Source organism: Hyaena hyaena, unplaced genomic scaffold (assembly GCF_003009895.1).
Source record: "Hyaena hyaena isolate Hyena2069 unplaced genomic scaffold, ASM300989v1 scaffold_99, whole genome shotgun sequence".
Taxonomy (NCBI): Eukaryota; Metazoa; Chordata; class Mammalia; order Carnivora; family Hyaenidae; genus Hyaena; species Hyaena hyaena.
The window spans coordinates 3737907-3764902 of NW_024080731.1; the positions used below are offsets into that span (position 1 = coordinate 3737907).

Consider the following 26996-nt stretch of genomic DNA (forward strand, 5'->3'; position numbering starts at 1 on the left):
TGCAGGGAAATCAGAAGTGTACACACAGAGGAAAGGCCATGTAAGGACACAAAAAGAAGGCAGCCATTTGCAAGCCAAGAAGAAACCAGTCGTGCTGACGCCTTGATCTTGGATTTCTAGATTCCAGAACTGCGAGAAAATACATTTCTGTGGTTTAAGCCACCCAGTCTGTGGTATTTTGTTACGGTAGCCTCAGGAAGCGAATTCAGTGGAAAAATGGATAATACTGATGTAATAACAGTCGTAGACATTAGGCAGCTTGAGGTTAAACCAATGGCTCTTGGCTAATTTCTGCCAAGTTTTTATAGGTAATAGAAAATTGTACCATAAGGATGATATATATTATTACTTTAGTGTCTGTCAGATGAAAAACTGCCATAGAAACAGTGGGATGCACTTTATAGTCAGTGCTTTAAGTCTGAAGTAAGCATAGTGTAGAGATTGAAGCTTGTATATTTCCCAGAACAAAAAGAATGCTGCTGTTTCAGTAATTTTTATTTAAAGGAAAGACAAAACTTGGGGTGTTGGGGTGGCTCAGTCAATTAAGCATCTGACCTTGACTCAACTCATGACCTCACAGTCTGTGAGCTGGAGCCCGGCATTGGGCTCTCTCCTGCCAATGCAGAGGACGCTTCCAATGCTGTCTCTCTCTCTCTGCCCCTCCCTCACTTGCTCTCTCTCTCTCTCAAAAATGAATAAACATTTAAAAAAATCTGATCATTGTACTAATCATTTTTACCATGATGTAAAGCAATTAAAAGTCAATCTAGAGGGATGCCTGGGTGGCTCAGTTAGGTAAGCATCCGACTTTTGATTCTGACTCAGATCGTGATCTCAGGGTTCCTGAGCTTGAGCCCTGCATGGGGTTCTGCACTGACAGTGTGGAGCCTGCTTGGGATTCTCTCTCCCTCTCCCTCTGCCTCTCCTCCCTAACTCAAAACAAATAAATAAACTTAAAAAAAACCCACAGATTTTTTTTAAAAAAAGTAAATCTAGTGAAAATGTAAAATAGGCACAAATATGCCATCAAAGTTTCTAGTATTCAAAATCTAATACAACCACACGAAACTGGAAGGCCTAAATGTTCAGTGACCGGGAACTCACGACCTAACATTGTGTATACCATATGGAAATTGAGAGTCACACAGAGCTCTTCTTTCTATTGAACAGAAATCATTCACCCTACTACCTACATATACCTGAACTAGAAAAGTACATGTTAAATAGAGCAAATATTCTTCCATCATGTAATAATATTAAAACATAGGAAAACATAAAAAGTCTACCCTTATTCAAGCTACAGGTCTTCAATTTATTCAGCTTTTCCACTGGGATTTTACCTATCAGTAACAATTAAATGCCCATAAATTAATACAGTTTCTTACTGTCATTTCATCATATGATAAACTTTTATTGCATCTGCCAAAAACCACTGTGAAGCCATTAAAGAAAACTGAGATTTCTGTGCCAACTATAAATTGTAACTTTTTCACTTGATCTACTTTTAAATCATGGATTCCCCATCTAGCATTCTAATGGCATTTAAATTTATACTATATTTATCTCTTTTAAATTTAATCCAACAGTATCAACAACTGTATTAAGATTCAAAACATCTCCATAAGTTTAATCAAAGAGCTCTGACTGTTATCTCTTTATCCGATCTTTATGTCCTCAACATATCTGATATTTATAACTTCTTCATTTCAGTCACTAATTAAATGTTGGACAGGATGTAATCAAATAGGGTTTTATAAGCAAAATCATCTAGATTTATATTTATTAATTTAGCATCATAATAAACTATATATGAAGCCATAAAACAAACTCTTAACTACAGAGAACAAACTGAGGATTGCTGGAAGGAAGTTGGCTTCGGGGGGTGGGCTAAATGGGCAACGGGCATTAAGAGGGCACTTGTGATGAGCATTGGGTGTTACATGTAAGTGATGAATCACTACATTCTACTCATGAAACTAATATTACACTATATGTTAACTAACTGGAATTTAAATAAAAACTTGAAATAAACAAACAAAAAGGAATCATAACCCAGCTGACAATTTTTTACATAGCCTACAAAGATATCAGCATGACTTTTACGACATGGTATTATAACAAGCTTCTTTTTAACCCCTAGATGGTAAACAACCTGAAAAAAGAGGTTGCATTTTATTCACTGGTGTGCTTGTAGCTCTCACAATCCAGTCAATATTTTTTTCTGAAAATTAACGCACAAATAAGCAAAAATATTAAAAGATTCACATGAAACCCAAAATTTTTTTTCTTCAGAGAATTCCTTCTCAAAAATTTTCTAGTATATACCTAAATTGTATAATTGGTAACCACATATATTTATAGAGTTGAAATTGACTTAATTTTAAAAATTCTTATTAATTTCCTAATATAAAAACATACACAGAATCAAATCACAAACATGGAATTTCCTAAAGACAAAGAAAAAAAAAGGTTTATGCTGAATGAGAATTGTGTATATGTGCAGTTCCATAAACTTTGGGCTCATAATATGTACACAGCTCTACATTCAATAGTCCTTGCAATTTACCACATGAAAATATTTTGCCAGCTATATGTATCCAGATGTTTTGAATAGCATATATTCTCTATTTTCTAGACAGCTACTTTTGTTCTAGTCATGTATACATTATTTCTTGTCTCATTTTAATTACTGTTTGAAAATACCTACCGATGGAAACTATCCACCATTTTTAAATGGACACGGAGATCTTTTTTTGTTAGGTGATCTAACATTCTTGCATCTACCAAGCATTCCATAAAATAACTTCTGTATTGAGGTAACCCCAGGCTGGGAAGCCATTCGTTTCCAATCCACTCATGGTTCATATCTCCATACGCCAGAGTCTGTAGAAAAACCGGACACTAGAATTGTTTTATAGCAGTCAAGTTTCTTAGCCAATAAAATGAGATTGTAATAGGAGGATACTGTATATCATCATAACTGACGTTTAATTACTATGATATATGAGAAAAAACCAAAAATAATATGTAGACTCTAAGCATTTGATTTAATTTGTTATCAAATGGAACTCTGGGTACATGTATCACATGGTACCTGCCTCTAAAAAATAATTGTGTTCATTTCACTTTCTCAAAAGAAATCACATTCTATACTAACATGCATTTTTAAATTTAAAAAATGGATTTAAGGGTATAATATAAATGGTTAGCTTATAAGTTCTTTGTATACATCAGCTTATTTAATTTATTTTCATCTATCAGCTAATATGCCACCATTTCCTTCTCTTCGAGGATACTACTACCATTGCTGTAATGACAAATCTCAATGTGAAAATAGAAACCTTGGCAAACAAATAAAGAAAGGAGTAACAGGGCTAGAGAGACAGAACGCAGAAGCTTTGCATGGACTATGTTGTTATCTAGTGAAGCGCGCAGCCAGCGTTCCAGAAAGATCATTGGAAAGAGCATGCAGCCAGCATTCCAGAAAGACCATTGGAAAGAATCCATCTCTTTTTGGAAATCAATCAGGATAGCCTCTGTATTTAAGAAGCAGGGTTTGATTAAAAAAAAAAAAGACAAATACTCTAATTCTTTAATATAACAATATGAACAAAGTCATCTAACCAAACATTGTTCATAACAGCCAAAATGAAAACTAAAGTCAAACATCCCCTCTAAACCAATTTTTAAAAAGAACTCGCTATCTACTAATTTTATCATGCCTTTTTTTCAATTCTTTATGGTACAACAAATTCACCATTGAAACCATAACATCTGTTTCTACTGAAAATCTTAGGTGCTTCCTTTCTTTTGCCTGTTCTTGAAAATGATGAAATTCAAAGCAATATCAAAACCAAATACCACTTTAATTTACTGAACGCTTAAATACAGACCCTAGCGATAACTACCAAAATTTTCCTTACAGCCAAAGGTTTGAATCACGTGCGCTATTACACGTATGCATTCTTTCAGTTGTGTGTCACACGGAAATGCTGACATATGTGCAGCTCCCTTGCAAACACACAGGTTTGCTCAAAGTACACATGCTTCTGCCATAGCACCGTCTCCATGAACGGACATCAGTTTTGAGTCACAGGAGCAATGCTGACACACGTCCTTCCAACACCAGCCCTCCCGCACTACCCATTACATTTTAAAGCAGATGTTTAACGAGGCTTTTTTTAAATGCCCCTCCCCGTTTATATCCAACTTGAATGATTCCTTATTAAATATACTCAGGGGCAATTTCAGAGACATTTAAATTATAGTTCATTCTTTTGAAAAGAGAAAGATAATTTCCCTTTGTGAAAGAGACCAGATATGAAATGATAATCATTTTCTTTGTGAAACATGGTGATTTAAAAAGACATATATAGTATTACACATAATAAATTCAAGTATACATATTAGCCTAAACCTAAGCTAAGTGAAGGTTTATAATATTAGGACATACTACAGTTTCTTACTTTATATCCTCATCGCGTAGTAAACGCTACTGTTTTAGAGCATATGAATTTCCTACCTGGGCCCAGCTTCCTTCCTCAGATTCTTTCTGTGTTAGCAGCAGGAAATGATTAATAAAGCAGATAAATATGAATTAATCTCAAATGAAGACAGCAAAATTTTTCTAGCAGAAGCAAAATTGTTATTGAAAATGTTAATTCTGAGATAAGTAGATAAATACATGGATCCTTATTCAGATCCACAGGAATCAATTTAGCAGTTCAAGGGCAACTACAAGGACAACTACATAGTTTCTATTTAATTCCAGTTAAATATACACACATACAACATATGGGGTTTACATGATACATTTGATCTGGTCATTCCAAATCTTTTTTTTTATTCTTAAAGGTATGTAGTTTTCTAAATGTAATGAGCTGTAATAAAAATTTCTGATTATATGTATACAAATATACAATACACAATTAAAGAAATCTTTTTAAAAAAATTGTTTTAACATTTATTTTTGAGAGAGAGACAGAACATTATCAAAGGAGGGTCAGAGACAGAGGGAGACACAGAATCCGAAACAGGCTCCAAGTTCTGAGCTGTCAACACAGAGCCCGACATCGGGCTCGAACTCACAAACTTCAAGATCATGACCTGAGCTGAAGTTGGATGCTTAACTGACTGAGCCACCCAGTCACCTCTAAAGAAATCTTATAAAAGGTAAATTTTTTAAATGTTTTATTTATTTCTGAGAGAGAGAGAGAGAGAGAGAGAAGAGGAGCAGGAGAGGGTGAGAGACAGAGGGAGATACAGAATCTGAAACAGGCTCCAGACTCTGAGCTAGCTGTCAGCACAGAGCCCAATGCGGAGCTCGAACCCATGAACTGTGAGATCATGCCCTGAGCCGAAGTCGGTGGCTTAACCGACTGAGCCACCCAGGCGCCCCTAAGGTAAATTAATGAAGTGCAAAAAGAAACTGTTTCCCTCTAACAGAGCTTTGTGGTAATCAGATAGATTTCAGCAACAGTCAACAACAAACAAAATTAAACAACAATAAAACTAAACACAACAAATTCAACTAGAAATGTAATCAGGAAACACTGCCATTTTTACCCTTCATAAACTAGATAATTGATTTTTTTAATATGGACAACAGCGAAAGGACATTAAATTAAAAAAACCTGCTAAGAATAAAATGATGATATACTTACTTTAAAATAAATGACTACATATAACATTTTTAAAGCTGATAATTAATCCAAGTCACAAAAAACCCTTTTTAAGCCTGTGCTTTGAATATCAAATGAACAGAACATTTTGGGAAAAGGGTGGCTTAAACTCTGTATTGGTAAAGTACAAGAAACTAAGTTGTTATATTAAAAATAAGTATTCAGGGGCATCTGGGTGGCTCAGTCAGGTAAGCATCCAACTCTTGATTTTGGCTCAGGTCATGATCTCATGGTTTGTGAGATCGAGCCCTGTGTCCAGCTCTGCACTGATAGTACAGAGCCTGCTTGGAATTTTCTTTCCCTGTCTCTCTGCTGCTCCCCAACTTGCACTCTTTTAAGTAGGGTAGGGTAACATGTACTACCTGTGAATGTGCCCAATACTAGGTGATATCTGTTATTAAAATTTCCCAAAATTGAAAAATGGATAAAAAGGTATTCTTAAATTCTTGATTATCTGCATTACACAAACTCTTATGATATTAACCACATTATGACAGTCTAGCACTGCTTCATCAAAAAATATCCAAGTGTGGTAAAATCAAACCTTCATGAAAAACATTAGTTTTCATGCATATCACTATGTAAACATACCCATTACTCTAGTCTGTCATAAACAAGATAGTTTTTCATCCAAATAACAGCAAAATAATGTTTCTTCATGAGCAACAAAGCCGTAAGACTAACCGTTTTTGCTGGAGCGGCAAGATTTTCCATTTCTTCGTGGGTCACCCAAACGTTGCCTGAAGGCTAGTGAGGAGGTTCAGGGGGAGCGGCGGGGTCCACGCGAGGGAAGCAGTGGTAAAGAAGAAAGGCAGCAGTACTGTGAGTTAACAGCACCACAGCAACACGACAGTGCTCTCGCCTCTACAGCATGCACAGGAGAGACAGCATTGCTGGTTTGCTCAGAGCTCCCTTTTTCTTCTACTTAAAAAAGATTAAATAGAAAGAGGCATGCTGTGAAGCTCACGTGGGATAGGTTTAAAATGATACTCCTGCGATTATTAATCGGGAAAAAGGCTAAATCAAAATTTGCATTGCAAAGGTATGTAGCTATTGGATCCATTTTTTTTGTAATCATGAAGAACTGATTACATTTGATCTGTGGAGGAATGTATTTTTTTTTTTTTCTTCAGAAAACAAAGGCACAGGTACTTTGTTGTGTGATTACATTTCATTCAGAAAGATTTGATTCTTCGATGTCCTTGAAAAAAGAAAATTGGTTGTCAATACAAAACTGAAAGCACTATCATAACCTGTCTGGAAAATAATATCAGCTTTTCCCAGATGATCTCTTCCTTTTACAATTCAGTAGGTATGTTGTTTTCTTATATTCTTATAGAGGAAAAAGAAGTGAAATGCTGTTTTTAATTTAATAAAGGGTATTTTTTCAACCTTACTAAATATTGTCAGAAATTACAAAAGCTTGGTTTCTTAATTTCTCAGCAGTGTACTATACGATTATAGAGAAGAACATGGTGTAAGAAAAAAAATTCCCTCCAGCAGGAACTGTTCTTTTATAAAGTCTCATTTGCTTTCTAAATAAGATAACCCATGATACTTGTTCTATATGCTGAATGATGTACAACTTCGAAACTTAAGTCCAGTCAGTAACATACAGAGCAGGCATATTACGCCATTTCAGTGGGAAATCCTTATGAACATAGCAAGCTTGTGCAAGTACGCCCATCCTATAGTTACAATGGAATTTATATTCTATGCATTGCTTATTACTTGTTTTGGAAGGGGTCTAGAATCAGAAGTAGCTAAGTTGCTGCACCAACATAAGCCTCCACCATAACTCTTTCTGGGTTCTTCTAACAACAAATAGTATGCCATGTTAATTTTCCTTCTCTTATAAATTATGTAATTTAGCACAATTTGAAAAATACTTACATATAAACTAAATTGATGAGTATAATTCAAGAAAAGAGAAATTTCATTAGAGAATTATACATATGAGTAATTAGCAATATAGAATGAGAATTATATATATATATATAATCATGTATATATATGAGTAATATAGAATGAGAATTTATATATATATAGTTGAATAACAAAGGGGAGTTAAGTAATGCCCCACACTGGGCATAGAGCTTAAAATCAATCCCAGAGGATAGTCCTTATATGTACAAAATTTGTGTAAAATTCTTATTTTCCTACTGTTTTGGAATTTAGAGTATATCTGAATATTTTTTCCCTGTAATATAAAACTATGCACACCTATAAACTTATTTAGAATACAGGAGTCACCCATGTTACTAAGAGCCCCTCCCCTCTACTCTCAGATTTTGGGAATGGTGCTCATTATAAACAGAAAGAGGCATATGAGTGTATGAATCATTAAATCACTTGGAATAAACAGCTTTTATTAACTTTGTGCATGAGGAATGCACTATACTAAAAACTCATGTGTCACACTCATGAGTCACATACCCTTTACACCCAGTGACCACAGTGCTTTGCCTGAGTGACTGTGCTATTTGTTCAAAGTGAGCTGTGTTAAATGGGTTTCCTCTCAGGTGCTGGGTACCTGAGAAATTCATTTTAAATTCATTTAAGCCAGCTCATTTTACAATGATTTCTGTAGCTTTATCTTAACTGAATCCAAATAATTAAGATCTCCCTCCTTCTATAAGAAACTGGACCAGTATTATCTCATACTGGAATCCATACCTGTATAACCTCTTTCGCAGTTTGTCTTAAAGTCTATATTTGCCATTCCATCATCATATTTTGGAACAGGCAAGATGCTGGAAGCCATGGTTTTATCTGTAGTATTACATGAAAGGTAAGTATATATGCAGGGCAATCTTCTAAAGTATGGCTGACAACCTTTCCTAAGTTGCAGGTTAGTCGCTCTCCTTTGATCTGCAAGTTCCACTTGTGAGGTGCACTGCCTGCTTCAGAATCTTGTGAGGGAGATTCTGCCCAACCCAATCATTTAGACGTTACTCTAGGTTTCAACAAGTTGATTTTACAATCAAGCCTACGTGTAGTAAGCCAAGTGTTCAGATTCCTTTCTCTTTAGCACCCATTAAAGGTAGACAGCTTTCACCTGGGTGAGTCCTAAAGGGATGCTTCAGAGCATAAGCATTTCAGTGAAGAGGATATCTTAGATAGGAGCTGGGGTGGGAGACTTTGAGTAACCAAGGTCAGAGGATACTGTGCCTGGGGTCCAAAGGTAAAGAGTGCAAAAACATAGCTTGGAAAAGCAGAAAGGACATGGGCCACATAATTTGGGTGTGCTTCTCTGAGAGCTGTTGAAAATTACCTATTCATTCCTCGGCAGTCCATGCGGTAGCTGAGCTGAAGAATGCAAACCTATAGTCTTGTGCGTGTGTGTGTGTGCGTGTGGGGGGGGGGTCAGGAGAGGTCACAGTCTGCGTCTATTAGGTGATTTCTAAAATTTCAACTATCTGGAAATTTACCAAATTATAATCAAGAGGCTTGAGGTCTAGTCATGCCACTTCTTAGTAACGACCCTAGGACATTCCCTAAACCTCTCTAAATTTTAGATTCAATATCTGTTAAGTGGGCTAAAAATATACTTCACACTAGAAAAAAATATTGAAAAGTTTAAGCTTCGGTATTGTAAATTCTGCTACAGGCCTGAGACTAGGATAGGGCGGATGGGGTGCCAAGGGAAGTACATTCAAGGATGGCCTCACCTTCCTGGCTGTGCAAATGCAAGGTCAGCACCTGACAGCATGTGCCTGCCTCAGTTTTGTATTTGATGTGCCTCAATCGCCTCACCTTTGTCCAATTGGAGTAGAGTATGTATATAGTGTCATCGAATAGGAACTGGGAGGAAATTTCCTAAAGGATGTTCAGGATTCAATCACTTTCCTAATTAAACCATCCAGGAGAGAGTTACGACATAAAAATGAATATTAAAATGAGTTTAAAGGATAAACCATTAAAAATAATGTGGCAAAATAATTAATTCTCTTGCTGTCAGAAATACAAACTAAGTAAAGCAGCCAGACCTCAGAATGATCCTAAACCTTACCTGCCTGGAAGTAACTTCTGTTATTTACTAGGTCATTTTGCAGTATTTTTCTACTTTATAATTGACTTACAAAGTAAATAAGCTTGAAATTTACTTTTTACAATCAAAATGGCCTTGATTCACATGTCTCCCCTATCTGAATTTATGTTTCTCAGTATAAGAAGAGAATTACTTCTCATTATAATAAGACTAGTATTTGCACAATGATGCCTCACTTTGTTATAAGGTTACTATAGTGAAAAGGGGAACCAAAGCAGGCTGGAAGAATGTTGTAAAAGAGAAGAAAACAGAGTGCAGGAAGGAGTACTTCTTAGCAACATAAATTTGGGCAAACCACATGACCTTAGACAAGTCACTTAGCCTCCCTGTATATCACTTCTTCCCATGTAGAAAACAGGAGTGATAAAAGTACCTACATCACAGTGCTGGGGTTATATGAGTTATTACATGTAAAGCACTTAGAACAGCATGTGACACCTAGGCATCCACTGATGTCAGGTATTACCACAATTTTGTTAGAAAATTACTACAATTTCATTAGGAATTTAGTTAAGGAATCTTCACTCAAGTAAGTCTTTCACTTAACAAATGTTGTTTCTTCTGTACATTGTAACTGAGTAATGCCTATTTTATGCCTTACATTTCTGCTCAAATTTGCTGAATTCTGTTACCAAACCTACTTATTTCTACTGCACTATCTTTTAATTAGGCAATTTAAATATATACTACATAAAACAAAAATAAATTTGGCTTATGTATGAGCACTAAGTTGAATTATTTTGGAAAGATTAGATATAGGCAAACCTTAACATATGCTATCAATGGACTTCATCAGTCCAGGGAAAAAATTGTAAATGTTCAGGAGGATCCTGCACTCAAAAAGAGCTTTTTAAGTATCTTAAGTTATCACTTTAAAAAAAAAAGCTCAAAACAGAAAAATTGAAGATGTTTTATGGATGAAGTTATAAAAGAAAGATAACATAGAACTCCAGGCATTGGAATTGTACTCAAAGAAAAGTCCTAAGTGTTTCATCTAAATTTGCAAGTGCCTGAACATTTACATATTTTTATTGAAGATAAAATATTAAAAGCATGTGCTTATTCTTTATGACATCCCTCTATAACCAAATATTTCAATGAACTGGTATCTCCATCCCTATTCTATGAGGTAAGAAACTTCCACAGTAATGGCAGCTTGGAAGATCATGGTTGGCCCAAGAAAATAATAAATATGAACATAAGATTTTCCTTTTGGTGGTACAGCCCATTTCACATAGACAAGAAAGGAGGCAGAATTAGAATTAGACAGAATTTCTGTTTGGGTAGAAAATTTTTAAAAAAGCCCAAGTGATGTAACTTGTCTTTTTCTTTTGAGAATTTGAGGAAATAAGCAAGATATACCTGACTGAGGAACCCAAGCCTGCACACACAGAAACACCTGTATGACCTGAACTAGTTACAGTATTCTGGGAGACATGATACCATTTCCTTAAAAAAAAAAAAAAAAAAAAAGACAATCTGCTTTTATATTTTTAAAATGTGAATCCTAATATATAATTTCATGTGATGATTTTAAGATGTTTTACTCTTCACTTTATATGATAGATTCATTACTAAAAATTTATATGCACCATTTTTGTAAAGCAAATAGTATTTAAAATATATTAGATATGAGTAAATACTTCCAGGTAGGTGGAGTAAAAGGAAGAAAAACTACTTGGTAGATCATTTTTAAGACAAATAGATACAACTTATCTTTTATGTAACTTGTATCAATATTTGGTAAAGGGTACATATATCTTTGAATAAGGAATTTTTACACATTAGTAAAAAGAGGTATATTTCTAGAATTTTTAAGAAAACTTGGAGAGATTATTAATAAATCCAAAATCAATAAGCATATGAAAAAATTTTAACTGTAATAGCAATTTTATTTTATTATTATTATTTTTTAATGTTTTATTTATTTCTGAGAGAGAGAGAGAGAGAGACTGCGTGAGTAGGGGAGGGTCAGAGAGAGAGGGAGACACAGAATCTGAAACAGGCATCAGGCTCTGAGTTGTCAGCACAGAGCCTGACGCGGGGCTTGAACCCACGAATCATGAAATCATGACCTGAGCCGAAGTCAGATGCTTAACTGACTGAGCCACCCAGTGCCTCAGTGTAGTAGCCCTTTTAAAAACATAATTTAAGCAGCATGATAATGCTGATGAAAGGATGAAGAAAAGGCTACACAATACAATTTAGCAATCAATATTGAAAAGTAATAAGAATATAAATGCCCTATACAGGAATATTGCTACAGAAATAATCAGTTTATGCAACAATATAACTACACGTGTATCCACTATGGTATTGTGAATAACAATGAAAACTGTCAAATAGGAAACTGTCCAATATTAGGGATTTGGTTAAATATATTGTGGTATTTCCATGAAGCAGTTATTCAGCAATTAAACATATTACAATTGTATATTTAATAAAATGAGGAAAATGTTTATACTATATTATGACATTTTAAAAGAAAACTATAAAATATGATGTGAAATAATTCATTTTTATAAAAAGATAAAGAAAAAAGACTGAAAGTTAATCTGTCCAAAAGTCAATATTGAAAAATTAATAATTTTTAATAATTAATAATATATTGCTTGTCTTTGAAATGTTAAATCATCTTTGAAGCCTTATTAGGCCAGAAATATTTCCCCTTCTTTGGAATTCCACAACTCTTTGCTACTACCTAAAACTGAGGAATGAAACTATATCATCTCCTTCTTAATCTAGTGGTGGACAAGGCTTACCTTCCTTACCATAGTTATCCGTTCTAAAGTCAGTATATTTTATATCCTCTGTGATGGCTGGTAGAGCGACTTACTTATACAATCACCCTTTTTAAGATGAATTTTACTGACCACTTTCTCCAATTTGCCAGGCAATGAATTAAGGCATGGGGACTGTGGAAAACTGATATCTTTGGTTGGCTTAGTGTAGGGTAAATGAAGAAGAGAAAATTATAGAGTAGCTTTTATAAGTACACAGAGTGGTAATTCGGGAAGGGAAGCAAACCAGATTTTGGTGCTTGGTGAAAGGTTTCTCAAGGAAAAACATTCAAGATTCACTCAGTGAAGGATGAGTTGGGGAAGGACGGTGATCCTGGTGGGGAAAATGTTCCAGTCAGAGCAAAGAGCAATTACAAAGCCTCATAATCACCCAAGAGCATAAATGTTTAGCAAACTCAAATTAGTTCTGTGTTATTGGGGTCCTGACCTGAGGACATGAAGCTGAGGCTAGATCATGAAGAGTCTCATAAATTCTCTTCACATTTGACTGTTCTTTAAACAACTGAGTATACTTTTACTTTTAATAGTTTGTGATTTAAATTTCTTAAGTTTGCTTAGACATTTTTAGAAAAATAGTGCTCAATTATTCTGTTTTCCATTAAGAAATAAATGGATTAGGATGCTAAATAAAAATATAAAGTATATGCTACTTTTCATCTTGAAATTGGGACTTCTTAATTTTGCATTTTTTAGCAATTATGCATGCATTGGCTCTTAGGAAAAGAGTGTTGATATAAGCCAGTTGTGATGATTCTCTGTCAGTTGGAAGTTATGCAGGAAACTCTATGAGATCTGAATTTGGTTTACAATACCTATTTTAATGGCCTACTCAGCTTTTATTTTTAACAGTCTGTATTCTTTTTTAGCTTGAGTAATACTTTAGCTATACTATACAACATCATTTACATTATAATGTTTTACATAAGTTTGTTAAATTATAAAATTTTTTCTACATTTTATTTAGAAAGAAGTAAAAATGGAATTATGCAAGAGACAGAAAACCTTTTTAAAGTTGACCTGGTATTTCTGGCATTAGAATCTAGTAAACTGGGAAGGAATGTAAAGAAAAGCCAATTCTTTAAAGCTGTTTAGACCACATAGAAAAAGTTAGCTCAAGTTAGATTTGTGCCTGAAAATTGCAATAAAGTAATAACAGTTTTCTATCTTTTACTTGCTATTAAAATTTACCTCATTCTTCCATATCTTATTATTCTGCATAAGAATAATAAATTTCCCAATTTAAATTCAGTTAACATCAGAAATCATATCCTTTATCAGCAAAAGATATAATTCATAAATGGAGTAAAAAAAAGAATGAATATTATTTGGAGTTGTTCTTAGTGTATGAACTTGTCATTTGGCATGCACTTTTTAAAGATATTTTGTTCTTTCTTAACACTAGGATAGGGACAAAATTATAGAAGAATAGCAATAAATGAGCAGCAAACAGAATTGGAAGGAAGGTATTCCACTTGGTATCTATAAAATATCAAATATCTGCACATTTTCATAATTATGAAAACTGCTGAAGAAGTAGTGAGTTAAGTATTGCATCTTCAGAAAGCACTAACGCCAACAACTCATCTCCTGAGATGGTGGATGATGCATTTTTTAAAAAGGGAACATCCTAAAAAAGAGCAAAGTGGGGTCTTGCTGCCTGGGAGAAAACCCTAGACTTCCGTTAGAAACTAGCTCACAAGTCTATCTTGGTTGCAGCCTTCCAGTCTGATAGGAATCACAGCTCCTCACTTGAAAACCTATTAAAAGCAGCAGCAAGGTTAATGAAGAGCAAGTGAAATCTCTTCAGAATAATTCATGCTGACATTGAAATGTGTGCTGCCACAGTCTCGCTCTGTGGACTTAAAGATGCTATTTGCCCAGCACTGGGAGAGGGAAGGAGCTCAGGCTGACTCACAGTTCGGGACGTCGGAGGAGCTGATGGACTTGTTAGGGAAACCATCTCCTGGATTGCTAATCGCAGCTTTAAGCGATGCAGGGGATTGCTGATTCCAATTTCTCTCTGGATCTCAGTGTCTGATAACGCCGACATGATGGCACCACTCTTCACGTTGGCTCGGCAGGCTGCTACATACCAAGCAGGCATTCCCAGCCAGAGCTGTTGGATGGGGAAAAAATACAAACACAGGTTATACTAACAGTTAACAGCTTAGTCTCTCTTATGTGCCAGGCATTTGTCTAAGCACTTTACACGTGTGAACTGTTTTATTGCCCACATCCCAAAAGATATATGCTATTATTATTTTCCCCAGATGACACAGAGCCACAGAGGCATTAAGCGATTTATTAAAAAATATCAGCTAGGCAGTGATAGAAACAAAGATTTGAAATCCAGTTTCCAGGGTGTGCAATTTAACAACTAATTTATATTATTAGGTTAGACATAGTAGCTGCACATCAGCAATTTTCCCCTGCCCCCACTGAGTTAAGGGCAAGAAGAGTCACAAGCTGAAGTTGGTAAGGGCTCAACTGGCATTTGTTTATTGCATGATTTCAGTTTATAATTCTCGTTTGGAATTCTGAGTGCAGAGAAATTCTGCCACGGAAGAGATTGAAGCCAACATTGTATGTAGTTAGCCCCCTTTCTCATGTGATAGTTGTGTCAACTTAATTGATGTTCTCCATGGACAAAGTTTGGAGAATAAGATGATATGTGAAAGGAAGAGGCTAAAGTTATAAACATCTGGAAAACTTTAGGCAAAGAGAGTAACAAAATGAATAATGCATTAGAAATTAGGGATTCCAATTTTCCAACTTTGCTAAGATGCTACTGAAAGACAACTGAATCAGTAGTGCAATGAACACAGCACAGTGTCTGCACACACCTTAAGCACTGGGCGAATGCCAATTCACATGGATTGTGTTGCAGCATTTGAATTACATACACTTAAAAATGGAATATTCTCTCCGTTCTCCCTCCCCACCATCATTAACTAGGAGTAAGAAGCAGGGCACAAGCAAGTGAGCAGTTTAAATCTTGGTCTTTAAATGTCCAAAATATTGATTTTTTGGACTATTATATTTGTTGATGTGAATAGAATGAGCAAAAGGGTGAGAACATGAGTGACAAGAGTGAGAGTAAGAGAAAGAAGAAAAGCTATAAACCAGCAAAAGTCAATGCCAAGAGCTCTGGAATAGAAGGTTGGGCTGTAATTCCTCCAGTGTCACTGGCCCTGTTAACTTCTCTAAATCTCAGCTTTACTTTCTTCATTTATAAAACAAAGAAATTCAGCTTTATTATTCCTGGTATTGTGGTAGGCAGCTTCCAAGATGGGTCTTTGGGATTTCCTCCTCCTGATATTTCTTTTCCTTTTTAAGAATTTTTTGTAAAAAGCTTATTTATTTTTATTTTGAGAGAGAGAGAGAATGAGAGCACACCAGTGTGGGAGGGGCAGAGAGAGAAGGAGAGAGAGAATCTCAAGCAGGCTCTGCACTGACAGAGATCCCACGAACCATGAGATCATGACCTGAGCCGAAATCAAGAGTCGAAAGCTTAACCAGCTAAGCCATCCAGGGGCCCCTCCTGATATTTCTGCCTTGGTGTAATTCTTTGCCCTTCAGACTGGGCTGAAAGCAACTTATGTGTAATGAATTATGAAAGTGACAGGATGCCACTTTCCAGATTAGGTTATAAAGAGACTCTGGCTTCATTCCTGCCAGTCAGCTCTCCTTCCCTCCTCTGAGCTCTAGCTCTGGGGGATTGGCTGCCATGTTGTGCACAGCCCTGTGAAGATGGCAAAGAACTGATGTTTCTAGCCAACCTCTGGCAAGGAACTGAATCATGGCTGTGAAAACAGGAGTCAGCTTGGAAGTGGATTCTCCCCACGTCGAGCTTTGAAATGCCTGCCACCCTGGCTGACACCGTGGTTGCAGCCTTGTGAAAGACTCTTGATCAAAGCTTGGGGCGCCTGGGTGGCTCATTCGGTTAAGCGTCCAACTTCGGCTCAGGTCATGATCTTCTGGTTTGTGAGTTCGAGCCCTACATCGGGCTCTGTGCTGACAGCTCAGGTCTGAAGCCTGCTTCAAATTCTGTATCTCCCCCTCTCTGTCCCTCCCCTGCTCATGCTCTGTCTCTCAATAATAAACAAATGTTAAAATTTTTTTTTTAAAAAGCCCTAAGTTAAGTCAGACTCCTGATCCACAGAAGCTATGAAGAAAATAAATGTTGAGTTTTGGTATAATTTGTTACATGGTAATAGATAATTAACCTAGACATCCTTCTATTTAAAAAAATTCTGTCTTATTAGAAGGCTACTTGTTTTTATCAGGGAGACAAACAAACCAAAAGCCAAGTCTTTGGATCAATGTGGTCTGGGCTGTGACTGAGATAAAAGACAGGAGAGAAGAGAATCTAAGTAGAGCACATGACTGAATAGTTCATACTGACTTCCAGCAGGTGAGGCACAAGGAATTGGCCTTACATTGACAGGTACCATTAGATACCACTAGATACCATTGATGGAAGATGGGACTTAACTTCTTAGTTCATCAACTCAACTTGTTCAAAATAAGTAAACATCTAAATATACTTTCACTGGACTCTAATGATTTTTCACTCCTTCTTTTTTAAGATATTCTGATCCCCACACTAAGTAATATTACCCAAATGCCTGCCAAATCATTGTTATCAGTACCATCTCTAATTAGACTTTCAAAAAGATTTTGGTGTTGATAAATGGTGTGTGAAGCATCAGACTTCCTTCTACACATCACTCTGAGCAGGCTGTGCACACGAGGAGGTGCTAAAGGATGTGAGAGTTAAGAGCTCTCGCTCATTGGATCACCTCACTCATTCATCTTGTTTATTCCATTTTATAATTTGAGTCACTTTCGGAAGCACATTATGAGCAATTTTTATGTGCTCAAGATAGGTTTAATTAGCACAAAACTTCACTGCCTGTCATTTCCTAGCCCCTTCATGTCAGTAAATCTTTTTTTTTTTTTTTTTAATCTAAAGGTTTGTTCATCATCTGCCAAAATAGGAGCTAACTCTCTGTCACTGCAGCTCATTTCACTGGAGTGATACTGACAAAGAGCTGCTATTAATTTCGAGGTGTGCTTTCTTAAGCATTTTGACTTATAATTGATTTTTAAAGTGTAGTCATTTTAAAAGCACATTTGGAAGAAGCGGCTCTGATAACTAATATGCTAAAATTTCCTGGACTGCTACGAGAGAATAAAATAACGCAAGACACATGCAAAGCATGTTATTATATCTATGCATTAAAGACTGTTTTTAAAACAAAAAGGGTGTTAATTTTACATCATTGATTGATTTTTTAGCCCTGGATATGATATGAAAGTGAGTGATTTTATAATCCCCAACCACTTAAAACAATGGTCTTGAATTGCCTTTTCCAGGCAAGATAAACCCATTTTCCTTGCCCTGACATTGGCATATGCTGGTGGCTGCGGGCAGCCCATATTAGAGGACTGAATGGAACAGGCAAGGGAACACTACTACTCAGTGGTATGAAGTGGTCAAATGTGTTTCCTTCACTGTTGCAGTCTACTTCTATTGCCCTCCACTGTGCTCAGGTATTGTTTTTATTTTTCCGGGCCCCTGTGTTCTGTAGAAAATGCTGAATTACATTCACTTTAGATATAGAAGAGAACAATGGGATAAGTATTCTCTTGCTTAATTCCAAGTGTCTAAACCTAGCTGGCCTCTAGGCTTTAGAGAATTAGGTTCAGGAATTATTCTATGAGCAAAGGAATGGCTCTCTATGCAAATAGGTGACAGTGATATCCTGGATAACAGGGTTGAATATAGAGATGGCTCTTCTTTGAAACCTGCTGATGAGAAAGAAATCTAGACTGATGGACTAGGGCAGATGTTTTCTTGCACCAAGAGAAATGTGGCTCAATACCTGCCTTCCCTTACTCTAGAGATGAAGATAGTGAAATTTAGAGAAACTTCCTTTTATCCTCCTGGGTGCTTCCTTCTGCCACAATCACAAGAATGCATCACAACAATGCCTATAGCCCCCTGGAAAAAGCAAATATTCCCTTTATAAGCTACTCCAGGTTAGTGGAATGCTGTGACTTCAGGAACCCATCTTCACCGGTTTCTAGAAACACTATCAAATTGAAGTCATTAATTTAAGAGCTTTCTGGTTTATTTCTCTTACCTCCAGCCATGCAACTACAGTGGGTCCATCCCACTGAGCAAAAGGTAATCCCTTCCTCCGAGCTTCTTCTAGAAGTTCATGCCTGAAGTACACAGCAAAGATCATTAGTCAGGTAGCATGGAAAAAGATGGTAGTGATTGATTTAATGACAATATTTTTAAAAAAACAATAATCCTTCACAAGCTTTTTCTGAGTTAATACAGAATAACAGAATTCCTTCTTCCTTTTAGTAATACATGGAAATCACCCATTGGTTCTGAGTAAAACACTGACATCTAAACATAATTTGTCCCAACATTTATTCACAAAATTCAAACATTAAATGTTAATGGACTAAGAAGCTGAATTATATTATCAGCAAATATCTTAGCTCTTTAACAAGAAAATGGCCCACATAGGCATTTTCAAGCATACATTATGGGATCTAAATGAGGCATCTTTCACCCTACTTACTTTCCCTTACTATTTCAATGACAGAGAAAATGTCTGAATATAGAGGCAGTGGATAAATTTGGTTATTTTAGCCCCATTTAAGAGATGTGCCTCATTTCGGTATGCTTTCCAGGTCAAGGTAGCTACATTAGGAGTTTTTTGTTTTTAATCTAGACTATGAAATTGCCTCTCATTTAAAGAAAACTCAGAGAAAAATGAACTTCTACCATTAGAAAGCAATGTAAGGTATGAAATTCAATAGTACATTCATTTTTCATTCATTCATTCAATTTTCATTGATAATCACTCCTGTTTTTAATTAAAGTGAAAAAACAAATGGCTGTTTCTGACAGCAACATGTAAAGAGCCTAGACAAATGCATTATTAATCATTGTCCTTACAACCAAGCCTTATAACTGAAATCCATTTACAAAGCCAATTTGAGTCATTTATTGTTGAAATAGCAAATATGTGTTTTCATTGTAACTGAAGTTGATATATACCTGACCAGGGTTATATTGGAAAATATATTCTGTTCCTTAGTATGCTTACTATGATAAAAGTGTAGTGCATATTCACTCTTTTGAATGTGTGTATTTCATGCTTAGGAATCTATCAATAATATCATATATGGACTCCAAAATGAAATATTTGATTATTTCCTACTATCAATCAATCAACTGAGTTTTATAATTCGTTAAGTTACAGTTGACCTTTGAACAACATGGTGGCTAGGAGCGCCAACTCCCTGCATAGTCAAATATCTGCATTTAGCTTTTGGCTCCCCCAAAATGTAACTAGTAAGAGCCTTGACTAGCAGCCTTATTGACAACATAAACAGTCAACATATATTTTGTATGTTATACATATTTTATGCCATATTTTTACAATATAGAGAAAAGAAAATATTATTAAGAAAATAATAAAGAAGAGAAAATACATTACAATACTGTAATGTATTTATTGAAGAAAATTGCATTTCTGGGCCCGAGCAGTTCAAGCTTATGGTGTTCAATGATCAACTGTACATAATCAAAAACCCTTTTTGGTAAGAACTTTCCATATTTTCAGTGGATGCTACCAGCAAAAGTTCAGTGTGAAAAAGAAACAAAGAGGCAAAACAAAGACTGAAGTTATAGCTGCTGAAGACACACATAAGACAACTGCTGTTTTATCTGAATAGCACAGAAAGCATAGGTAAATTCTGCAAGTAAGTTTTTCAGCACTGAGGAAGGGAAAAGTGATACTGGTGGCCTGAATCTGAAGTGAAAATTAGAGGGACTTCCTCACTTGGCTTCCCATTCCCTTGGGCTTCCCAATGACATTCCTTCATCGAAAACCCGACTTGAATAGTCTACTCTCACTGTTACTGGTATTGATAGAAATGGGTTGAAAGGGCAAACAACCAACCATCAGGTACTCACTGAGCACCTGTTTTGAGCTCAGATCTGTGCTCAGTGTAGAAAATACAGACATGGGCTAGTTTTTCACAAGATCCTTAGTAAGATAGAAAAAGCAAACACACAAACTGTCCCAGAACACAATACAATACACAAAGAGATGCTAAAACTCAGTGATGCACATTCTGAGTGTGAGAATTTTGAAAATGGGTTAATAGCAATGGACACACTTGGTGAAGGCATTTGACGATTGAGCTGGCTTTGAAGGGCATGTGGAAAGGCGTTCCAAGCAGGATATGCAGTAATGTCAAGCATGGACTGTCTGCAAGACGACTGAAGTTAGACCTCCACAAGGCTGAGGAGTATTATTAAGAGTTGTAATGTTATATCCAATAGGGAAGAAACACTTCTAGTTATGTAACAGCTCAGTGACATTAAAGGGGAAGAAACAAATAGACATTTATAGCTGTTTTTTTTTCTTTTTTGCCACATTTAGTAAAAAGGCAACTAAATATGCACTCAACACCTAGGAAGTACATAACATTTCACAAGTGAATTATATGAGCTGTACAAAAGCCATTTTAAAAAAATTTTTAGTGCTTATTTATTAGTGAGACAGAGAGAAACACAGCATGAGTGGGGGAGGGGCAGAGAGAGAGAGACACACAGAATCCGAAGCAGGCTCCAGGCTCTGAGCCGTCAGCACAGAGCCTGATGTGGGGCTCGAACCCACAAACTATGAGATCATGACCTGAGCTGAAGTTGGACACTCAACCAACTGAGTCACCTAGGTGCCCCCAAAAGCCATTTTTAAAAGTTAGAACATTTTAATTGTGAAACTTCTAACTAGTTCTCTGAAAATATTCTACCACACAAGCCAGACTAAACTTGCTAAAACTTAAGTCAGATAATGTAACTTCTCTGCTCATAATCTCTAATCACTTCTTGTCTCGCTGAGAAGAAAAGCCAAAGCAGCAGTTAGGATCCACCCCTACCCTCTTCACCTCTCCAATTCAGCTGCTACCTCATGTAACAACACTGGCCTCCTCACTGATCCTGGAAATAGTTCAGGCTTCTTTCTGCCTCAAGGCCTTTGTACTCACTATTCTCTCTGTATGGAATGCATGTGCCTCCATCTCCACATGGCTCACTCCCTCTCCTAGTTTTAATCTTTACTCAAATGTTACTTTCTTTGAGTATCTTCTCTCCTACCTCCTTTAATCCCAACTAGACATTCTTTATCCCTGTTACTTGATTTATTTTCTCCACAGTACTTATATTCTAATGCAGAGTATCATTACAACCCAGTTTATTATATCTCAATCAAATATAAGCTCAAGGAGGACGGATGTTTTCACATAAGCTGTTTAAAGATAATTAGAAGCATCTAGAACAAGGCCAGGCAGAGACATACAAAAATACTTCTCTGAATCATTCGTTTTTTGTCCCTGAGGCAATACTTACTACATCTTCTGATAAGCCCCTAGTATATATACTAAGCATTCTTACCGAAAGTACCTTTAACATTTATTGACTCAGAGATGCAGTCGGTTTTATTCTTTGCTGAACACAAAACGTGGTACATGGTAGGTCTATTAAAATCAGATGACTGACTACTTAACAAATTTGGTTCATCTTGGGGTATGAAAAGTCCCTTATTCATGCCCTCACAGTAGGAGAACACAACTTATAAATCAAAATATTCAAGAGAATGTTAAACTCTGAGAAATAAAATTCATTTATTACTCAAAAAAGTCACAGACCATAGGGTCTGTAAAGTCTCCTTTCTTCTATTTTTCCCAACATGAATGGCTCATCACTGTCAGTAAAAATAGACTTTAGTCTCAGACCACTTAGCCTCCAGTGCTATTTTGGGATTGCCAATTTGTGATATGACTGTCTGAGTACTATACAGTATCCTTTGCTCTGTCACTCAGGATGGTGATTTCAGTCACCTTCCATTTAATGCCTGCCTTCATATTTTTCTATTTCATCTTTCTTTACTTTCTATTTTTGCCAGCACTATATTTTCTTTTTTTTTTAAACCTTTTAATTGGTCCCTAACCCTTTCAATACCCAGACATAAAAAAATCTGCTGTGATAGCAAAACAGGTTAAGAGAGAAGCTCTAAAGTCTGATGGCTTGGGCTTGATTTTTGGTGCCTCCTCTTCTTAGCTGACAAATAAGTCACTTTCCCTCTTTGTGCCTCAGTTTCTTCATCTGTAAAATGAAGCTGACAATACTAGTGCCTACCTCAAAGATTGTAATGAAAGTTAAATGAGATGTAATTAAATACATAATGTGATTACAACAGTGCCTCACACAAAGGAAGCAGTGACTAAATGTGAGGTGTTACTTGTCATAGCATTGTCTTCTGAAAACCTCCCAATGGCTTCTCAAATACTAAAGTATAAACCCCAACCTGAATTATGAATATGAAAATAGGTTTAGTCTTAACTTATCTTTCTGATCGTCTTCATCTAACCAGAACTGAAAACCTACTTTTGCATATAATTTGTGCATTACTAATTTTGTCATTGCAAGCACCATTTTCCAGGGCTGATAAGTTCTTTCCATTCTTCAACTATCACAATCTTACTGTTTGCCTAAACTATGACCCTTACTTTCATTTTGTGATAATCCCATTCCACAAGGACTCTTTATCCTTAAAAATCTGGAAACTTTTAGTGTGTCAGTATCACTCACAGAGATTATTGATTAGCACCACATGTGTGCGCCTCATCTCCCACCCCAAACTCTAAAGTCCTAGAGATGAGAGCTTGCTCTTCCACTGCATCACAATTTTCCTCACCTGCTCTAGCCAAGAACATAGCTTGAATGACTGTTATACTATAATCCACAAAACTCTCAATGTTGACAACCACCTGGGATATTTGATCGCAGGGGGAATTGCAAGTATTTTGTTTTTGTTAACATCAAACTATGCATCGCATCTTAAAAAGGAACAAGCGTTTTGTTTAGCAGTTACCTATACTGGCTGCTCAGAAAGAGAAAAGGATTCACTCTTTAACATTACATAAGATATTTTGCAAAATGACTACTACCAAACTTTTGTTCAAATTCTCATCACTTTTGGATCATGGCAATGGACTCCTAGATTCTGTCTCTTGTTTGGTACTCCCTCTCTCCACCCTTTTTCCAACTCCCAGTCAGAACTTCCTAAATATGAGTTTTTTATTAAATCTTGCCAACTTAAAAACCTCCCTGTTGTCCTAAAATTAATGTCAAATATTTCAGCATGATGGAAAAGACCCTTAGTAATCTGGCCCTAACTCTCTCCAGACTTTTCTGCTCAATCAGTACTGAAATACTTACCATTCCCCCAATATCTCATTCTATCTGACCCTCTGTGACTTTTATCTCCCTTTTTCTTCTGAGTGAAACATTCTTCTTTGCATCATGATCATGGCAAACTCATACTTGTCCTTCAGGCATAGCTAATGCTTTGTCCTCCCTGTTAAGATGACAAGACCTCTCCCAGGTAGAATTAATTTTCTCTTCTACACGAATATTATAACTGGTGTATACTCTAGTTATTGCACTTACTATACCTCTCATTTAAAATTTAAAAATGTATTGAAATGTAATTTTAGATTAATTAAAATTTAATATAGTATGTACTGTAACAGATTTTTCCAATGTGACTTCTTGTTTCCTTTAAACCCCTTTCTATTCTCTGAGCTATGATATCATGGTTTGAAAGAGCAAAGGTTCTGGATGTAGACAAATTAGGGTTTGGATCCCTGAAAACAATAGCTAACAGGCATTATCACATATTCTGTGTGAAACTGTATCATACGTGCCTTGTATATATAATTTCTTTAAGCTTCACAACAATAAGATACATACTGATATTCATTTGCAGATGAGGACACTGAAGAACAGAAGCCACTTAGAGCACAGAGTCAGTAGTGGTGGAGCCAGAATTTGAGCCAAAAAACTTGGCCACGGAGTTACCTTTCTTAACGCTCATTCTATTCTATTCTTTAGCTAATTAATCTCTTTGAATTTTTGTAACTGAAAAAGGAGAATAAATTGATTGTAATAATTTGATTACATTAAAAGCCTTTACTGTTAGTACTAAGTAAAATGGTATTCTCCCGCTCTTCTTTCTTTTCTTGTGTTTCATTTATATTTAGAGGTGGCACATATTTATTTGACCTCCTGGATAATATGTATGATCTTTACCCCCTCACTATCACACCCTTTAATTCACAACATTATCAGATACAAAAGGAGCTTTGTCTTTTCTTTTCTTGTTCCTCCCTAATATCAGGTTCTGCATCTCTGCCCGAGGAAGCGAGGTTGGTCTTGATTAACTGATTGGGATGGACAAGCTGGATTTCCTGCAATTAGTGTCAGTTCAATTGATTTTGCATAATTGTAATAAAAGGTAATTCTCTGATTGAAAAATATATCTTAAGGGCTTATTAATTTACTGTGGCACATGGCAAATAATTAGTTATTGATATAACCAGGAAATAAATATGCGGCTGGATAAGAACCAACAATAAAACCCAAGTCAAAATAATTTGACAATTGAATCTACTTCTTAACAGTATAGGCCAGAGGATAAATTTCCCTTACACAATGCGAGCAGTAAATTTCCTTATACTTCATTTCACACCAGTATTAATTGTTCCATCAAAATTCAATAGTCAGGAGGGTAAGTAGGCTATGATCTCAAATTCCAAACAGACGATGAGCTATGTAAGTCTACCATCCAGAAATATAGACTTGTTGATCAATTCTATGAAAATCAACATTACATATTTGAGAAACTATTTGAAATTCTGGTCAGCAAGTATGAACAAAATGTGGTACCACCCACATTTTTTCTAACATGTGCAAGCTGAAAATGTATATTTTAATTAACATAATTTTTCTAAACAGAAATGTCACAAATCCCAATCAGCTGTTTCAGAACACTGATTGCCTAAATATACATATTTAGCTCCATAAAATTAAGAGTTTCGGGTTCAACATTAACAAGGTTGACTTGATTTTAAAAGCAGAGCATACTGTGATTGTGTGTGTGCAAGTGTTTGTGTGTGTGTATGTCCTATCATGGCACACTTTTACATGAAGTGCATATGAAACTCCATCACACATCTAAGTAGTATTTTATTTAGATTCCAAGAACACATGCTAGGTTGTTTGAAAGTGAAATAGTTTGACTACATTAAAGCCAAAGTTTATTCATATTGAAACCTTTTTTCTTCAAGCTGCTCTGAAATGGAGGGCATAGTCTCAGAAATGAAATTTATTTGCGAGTTTCAGTTGGGATTTACATAATTCCCTTCCTCACTTTATTTTGAATTTAATCAGTTTCAAAGCCATTAAAAAGGTATAAACACACACACACATGCACACACAGAAATGTGATGAAGCAATACAAATACTCATGCTGTTACTGAAAACTAAAGGGACTTGTATTACTTTCCATTAAACACTTTCATTTTTGAAAGATTCTATGGTTTATTCTCCCTAGATACTTCCTGATAGTAAATGTGAGACTTAGTGGAGGAACACTGGTAATTTTCAGGTTATTTAGATACCATTTAGACTAGATTACCTGAGTGCCTCATCTAATTTTTGCTCTCTTTAGCTCAGATTTTGAAGTTTATAGTTTTCATGCTTCTGAGGTTATACATATCTTCTCATACTCGTGTGAGGTAAAGGAGGTTGACAGCAGTATCAGTAAGTGCAGAGAATATGTCAATCACTCAAAGGTATGAAAGAAGCAAATGGGAACGCTGTGGCTTACATTCTTACCTTCTGATTCCTAATTCAATGAACAATCTTTCCACCTCAAATTTCCCATCTTCACTAAGTGTGTACTATCTTTTCCTGACACTTTAACCTCCTAATCTTTCTTTTAGTAATTCTACCAGGAAAATGATTTTAAAGTCTTAAAATGTTAAATTCCAGGAATGTGTATTTGAATGTGAGTCTGAATTTTAGAATGAAGACAATTCCATCAGTTTCTTAAAGTCCATAAATAACAATGCACCATGCATTTATTATTTTTCAATGTTTAATTCAAAAAGTGAAGGGGGAATGAAGTTTTATTTCTTGGGATTATTTTCCTCATGAAACTTAAACACCATGAGAAGACAGAACACTGATTATTACATGATGACATGAAAACAATGTTTTGAATACCTAGAATATTTATTATGTTTAAAAAGAGCTTACAAATTTGGCTATCATAGTTGAAAAATACCCTAAAGGCTTTACTTTAATATCATAATTTATCCTAGCTGAAATAAATTCTGCATTACTAAATAATTAGTAGTAGTAACTAGACCTTAAAATTAGAAAAATATAACATATATAAACTGTACTAATGAACTAAGCAATACTACAAGTATATAACCTTGTATTGGTATATAAAATATCGATATAGCCAATTGACACTCTCCATAGCATCCTGGATAATTACACCTCATTGGAGACAT

At 35.7% G+C, this 26996-nt stretch overlaps 1 protein-coding gene across 10 annotated transcripts in view; it reads right to left on the bottom strand.

The window, feature by feature from the left end:
* The window catches only part of PPFIA2 (PTPRF interacting protein alpha 2), a 110563-nt gene that overhangs the window by 17750 nt on the left and 65817 nt on the right, over positions 1 to 26996 (bottom strand). For 5 of the 10 annotated variants that reach the window (XM_039235563.1, XM_039235562.1, XM_039235561.1 and 2 more), the window contains 5 exons: positions 18683 to 18764; positions 14449 to 14649; positions 6366 to 6428; positions 4523 to 4552; positions 2708 to 2901 (listed from right to left, as the gene is read on the bottom strand). In XM_039235563.1, the coding sequence (XP_039091494.1) occupies positions 2708 to 2901; positions 4523 to 4552; positions 6366 to 6428; positions 14449 to 14649; positions 18683 to 18764 (570 nt within the window). The remainder of the gene's footprint in view (positions 1 to 2707; positions 2902 to 4522; positions 4553 to 6365; positions 6429 to 14448; positions 14650 to 18682; positions 18765 to 26996) is intronic. The other 5 variants (XM_039235564.1, XM_039235557.1, XM_039235566.1 and 2 more) reach the window with 4 other exon arrangements.